This window comes from Nanorana parkeri, unplaced genomic scaffold, assembly GCF_000935625.1.
Source record: "Nanorana parkeri isolate BGI_ZX_2015 unplaced genomic scaffold, ASM93562v1 scaffold597, whole genome shotgun sequence".
Taxonomy (NCBI): Eukaryota; Metazoa; Chordata; class Amphibia; order Anura; family Dicroglossidae; genus Nanorana; species Nanorana parkeri.
The window spans coordinates 257,001-262,682 of NW_017306865.1; the positions used below are offsets into that span (position 1 = coordinate 257,001).

General features: G+C 41.1%; 1 protein-coding gene across 1 annotated transcript in view; it reads left to right on the forward strand.

Annotated features, from left to right (window-relative positions):
• The window catches only part of CAPN7 (calpain 7), a 63,127-nt gene that overhangs the window by 54,861 nt on the left and 2,584 nt on the right, over window positions 1–5,682 (forward strand). Inside the window, exons 16-19 of the mRNA XM_018562758.1 lie at window positions 1,724–1,799; window positions 4,450–4,595; window positions 4,866–4,928; window positions 5,035–5,165. Coding sequence (XP_018418260.1) covers window positions 1,724–1,799; window positions 4,450–4,595; window positions 4,866–4,928; window positions 5,035–5,165 — 416 coding nt within the window. The remainder of the gene's footprint in view (window positions 1–1,723; window positions 1,800–4,449; window positions 4,596–4,865; window positions 4,929–5,034; window positions 5,166–5,682) is intronic.

Below are 5,682 nucleotides of genomic sequence, written 5' to 3' on the forward strand. Positions count from 1 at the left end.
CCCCCTCCCCCCTCCTCTAACAGCTTTCTCCTGTCTAAACTGACAAACTGTCATGTTGTTCAGTATTGCTTCTGACCTGAAGAAGAGAGGTTCACTCTCGAAAGCTTGTCTTTTATATATTTTGTTACTCCAATAAAAAAGGTATCATTGCACACTGCAATACTGCATTTTTGTCTTTTTTGACATCTTGTCTACTGGACTAATACGGCTTACCCATTTATATTGCACTATATATATATATATATGACTACTGTGCACAATTGAAGGGGTTTCCACTGTAGTCTCATGGCTAGTTCACAGATAGAAGACTGTTGGTAGTTAGATGCAAGATGAGAACATAATCTTCTTCTCCTAAGTACATATTTTTCTTTACTGCAAGTTAGGAACTGGCCAGGAATCATCTTAACTTCTCACAAGACGAGCTTTGCCCTAATGAGGTTAAAGCTTGGAATGGCACACATCTGCTTAATATAGCAAAGGGCAGGAAATGAAAACATGTTTGCTATCTGGCCGCGTGTGTCCCAGCAAACAAGTACGATATATGGCCCACTGTATGTGGCCATATTTTGTATAGGATTGTGCCGCACAACGTGCTTAGTTGTTAGGACTTGTGTCCTAGTGTCATTGGTCAAGAACAGATGTGGACACGATCTGTGCCTCTCTTATATACAAAGAAAAAGAAAGGAAGGTTTAATGTCACTTATCAGTGTGGTAAAGGGGGTCCACTGTTCACCACAGTATCTCAACAATGAAACAAGTAATAAAGGCGGAGCAAAGTCTCCTGGGGGAAAGGGGTAAAAAAATGATAGTGAGACTTCTTTAATGGTGACTTCTGCCTTCTGTTGGTTACTGGAATTTGTACATCATCATAGCACTTTTCAGGCGTTCATAGACCTGACAGACCTTTGTTACTAGTGTTTCAGATTAGAAAACTTCAAGTGAAAGATTCTCTACAATTGGCTTACAAAAAGTATTTAAATACACAGTACTAAATTTAAAGTGAACATTTTTACCCCTCCCATGCTAAACACACCGGGGGGAATTTATTTAAAACTGGAGCAGACAGAATCTGGAGCCGTTGCCGTGGCAACCAATCAGCGTCTCTCTTCTGTTTGTTCAGTTAAGCTTTGAAAATGAAAGAGAGAGCTGATTTGTTGCCATGCACAGCTGCTCCAGATTCTGTCTGCTCCAGCGTTGATAAATTTCCCACCACTCTGTTCAGCGTGCAGCAGAAAGACAGCCCTGTGTAAGCTCCGAGTCACTTTTAATAGCAGCTGTGCTCCTTAGGCTGACATGAGCCGCAGCTGTTCACTGCTATTCGCATGTATTCGTGCATCCACCAGTTACCTGCGGCTTGGGACAGATGACCGTCCCTAAATGCAGACAGCGCTGGTCATCTGTCCTTACTCACAGGTAAGAAGTTAATGTGCGGACATTAAGTGGTTACCTGCAAATGTGAAGAGTGTCAGACAGCTGCGGGTCCTGTCAGCCTATCGTCACTTTATACACGCTGAGCAGCCACAAGTGTCCGGAGCCTCATGTGATTTCCAGCTGCAAGTGTCCATTGACTCTTGTCCATTGACACTCTACTTACAACATACGTACCACAAGTCGTCTCCAGAGCTGACCTTTTTGTTCTGGGATTCTGTCTCACGCAGTCAGATCCACCACAAAGCAATGTTGATGAACATGTATCATTCTTTCCTTTTTTTATTTCTTGTAGGATGACTTTGCACAGAACCGAGAGTTTATAACGCTTGTTGTTTACCAGAACGATGGTAAAAAGGTTTACTACCCAGGTGAGTTCACTGAATGTCTGTTTTCTTTGTTATTATTGTTACACAGACCAAAACCTTATTTGTGTATATGGTTCATTGGTGAGTCAGAGATAAAGAACTTTGCATTGTTCCTGTCTGTGGCCTGGCCACTACTTGTACTCAGCGTGTCACAGCTGTATAGGTCTGACCCTTCAAACTGGTCATACTCTCCATGGACTCATTGAGAAAAAACAGTTGATTCTCCTAGACATACTAAACATTGTGGGTGGGGTAATCTTCCCTGCCAGGCTACTGTATTCTGGCAGCTCAGCTGGCACCCACTGCTGTCAGAATACACCAACAGTAACTGCAGTTGTATTGGGTGCAGACAATTTTCAGCCCTGCTCCTTCGACAACAATTGATTGAAAATGCAACTTTTGTCAAATGGAGGGATGCCGGCAGGGCTGCACGCTGCTAAGATAAGAGCAGTGTGTATGGCCAGCTTTAGTGTAGTTCTGACAGATCTGACCCTTTAGAGAAATTAGACAAAGTTTGAGACACTTGGCTGCAAAGAAGCCGCTCTCCTAATGCAAATAAACTAGATTAACATGATAATTGGATACACTTTGTAATTTTGGCAACATTCAGCTTTTAATAATGGATTCAAACCCTTCATCTATTGAGGAGAGGTAAATGATGTCAGCGCCTTCCGTGTGCATGGAGATATCTAAACTAAAATTCAAAGCATGTAAGCTTTTGTGTATATGACCTGATTTTCCCTTCTGCATCTGTACATTTCCAAGTCAATATTTCACTAGACAAATAACAGCTGTAAAGTCTAACAAAGTTTTGATCTCTTTTAAATGTCAGTTTTTCAGCTCCAGCAATTCCTCAGATATAGTAAGCATGTGGGTGTATGATAGTCTGTCCTCATTGGGTCCTGCTTTTCCTGGCTGCATAGTATATAATCAAACCCTCTTGTGAAATGAAGGCTTGTTTGTGGACTGTGGACTGCATGTTCCTGCATAGTAGCTTGATGTATGAATAACATTTCTAAATCAGTGGCACTCGTCAGTACTTGTCGTCATCATCATAGGAAAACATTTCCATGTAATGTGTGTACGGTGGAGTCCAATGTGTGCAGTCACTATACAGAATAGCATCACCCAAAGCTCAGATCAGACTTTAAACCTATGTCTCTCCTTTTCTAATATAACTGTAGGCTGTTATCGCAATGACAGAATCCTGGCAGAAAAACTGCAAATGGTTCTCATGGCTTCGTCCTGTATTTTTACATCCATGGACCAGCCATTAGGGACGAGCACCCCCTAACACTACAGGAGAGAACTTCGTCCTTTTCCCAAGGGCCTTACATGCTCTCTCTCCCTGGTCACAGGCGCTGAGCTCATCTAAGCCAACGAAAGAGAGTACGCACTGAGCATGTGCGGCCCTCAGGAAGCACTGCAAGGCAGGAAACAAAGCCTGCAAATGCAATGAAAAAAATATGTTTACCCTCATAATACATATATAATAAATTATACATAGAAACAAGGTTAAGAAACACATACTAATAAGATCAAGCTTATCTCTTTCACGTGTTTTTTTTTTTAAATGGTTAAAATGGTTAAAAACCCATTAGAAAGGCTATCCATGTTCATTTAAAAGTTAAAGAACTGTCGAGGAATATTCTTTTCACTCTAGTTCCCATTTTTATACTGTTTTAGCAGTTGTATGGTGGTAGCCTTGCTGTTGGAGCAATGAAATGCTATCAGGAGAGAAATGAGAGAGAGAGTTGAGTTTATGAAGTTGCATCACATAGTCAGCAGTGAGCTGATGTATGATCAGATTATTTAAGATATGTCCATCTAGAAGTAGATTGTGATAGGACTCTTCAGCTGTTTCCATTACACGGGAAGCCAGCACAAAAATACATTTACTGTTTATGCCAAAGCAGAAAGCAATGTCACGCGTCAGAACTGTGTATTTAGAATGTCACTACCGTTTTAAATACAGCTACATACAGTATACAGTATAATGCAACAACAATGATAATCATGTACTATAAAACCTGGCGATATATTTGCAGACCAGGTTTCGGTTTCTTGGATGGGCAGCCCAGTCTGTAACAGATTTGACCAATCACATTGATGACCAGATTTGACAGATATAGGTAGCCAGGTGGGAGCAGACCACATGGGCCGCAGTGGGATCAATCCTAGAAACAATTATTAGGTTACAAGTTACCTTCTTTCCTGCTGAAGTGTATCATCTATCTGTGAACTACTGTATATAGTGATGTGACAAAGCTTCCATTTGTGAAATCATTGTAAAGGTCCAGGGAGGTGCTCTGTACAACATCAGAAAACAGCCGTACATTGTATACTACTGCTGGAACACACTTTACTTATATTATGTTTATAACTTCTGATTTTATTTGGTATATGAAATAAACTCCTGTTTTTACATACAGATTTCGATATTATCGAAGTTTGGCACCTTAAAAGGCCCAATAATATCAAATATTGGTACATAGTTGCTTTCAGGTGTGAGGAGTCACCCTACTCGGTGGCTCAATGCAAGCCTGTCTATAAAGAGTTAAATCTACACATTTAAAAGGACACTGTGCCAGTTACATTGTGCATCGGGAATGGCTTGCTTTTGGTAGGCATTAACTGTGTGTCTTTCTTGCAGCTGACCCTGTCCCCTACATTGATGGAATCCGGATAAACAGCCCTCATTACCTGACAAAGATCCCCCTGACTACCGCAGGGGCCCATACCTTCACTCTGGTGGTGTCTCAGTATGAGAAGCAGAATACTATCCATTACACACTCAGGGTAAGTCACTGCACCATGTAATGCTGAAGAGCTCCTAAGACTTCTATGGGAAAATTTTTCTGTTTGACTCACAACGACGTCAAAATGAAACTGCTGTCACTGTTTTGTCCAGATATACATTTCCCATGTACAGATATGGGGTGTATCGGTATAGATGTGATGGTGAGAAAGAATTGGGACATTTCAGCTGATCTGAATAGGAATAAGAATGTTCTCTCCCATGAGATAAACAAGTATGATCCTGTAATGAGAATATTTGATTTATTGTAGGTCTATGCAGCTTGCAAGTTTACATTCTCCAAGATCCCAACTCCATACACAATCAACAAACGGGTGAGACCTTTCTTTCTTATTCCAGCCTTCTATTCTAGATTACAATTCAGATGTTTTTAGAAGAACCTTTTCCTTTCTTAGTCTTAACAAGCAATGCATTTTGTAGGTGAACGGCCAGTGGAAGGGACAGAGTGCTGGAGGATGCGGCAACTTCAGAGAAACCCACAAAAATAACCCTGTGTACCAGTTTCAGGTGGAGAAAGCTGGACCGTTACTGACTGAGTTGAGAGGACCAAGGTTTGTGGTACCGTACTTGAGCTGCGTATAAACTTATTATATCTGCCATGAGAAATCACCTTAGACAATCATGTGTATACCGGTTGTAAAGCCAGGAGATAGTTACATTGCAGTTAAGGGGTGTATTTCTGAACAATTCGCAGAGCTGCTCATTCTGCCAAACTGCAGGAACACATCATTTTTGTTCTAGGTTGAATGTAATATCAGGCAAATACCACAATATGGCCACTAGATGGAGCTGAGGAGCATAGGAAATAAATACATTTCCAAGTGCTCTTGCTGGACTTTTTAACCCTTGATTATTGCAAGCAGTGTAAAAAAAATTGGAAAGTGCACAGTTAGCTCTCGTACACCCCAAACGTATCTCCCAGTTTTTAGTTGACACTACTGGTGATTAAACTACCTCAGACTGCTCTGCTACTCTAGGACTTCAGTGCAGAGATTCATTTACTGGAGAGTAGAACTTCAGGCCTGAATTTGACAATCGGCTCTCCCACCTTACATGATTCTCCATAAT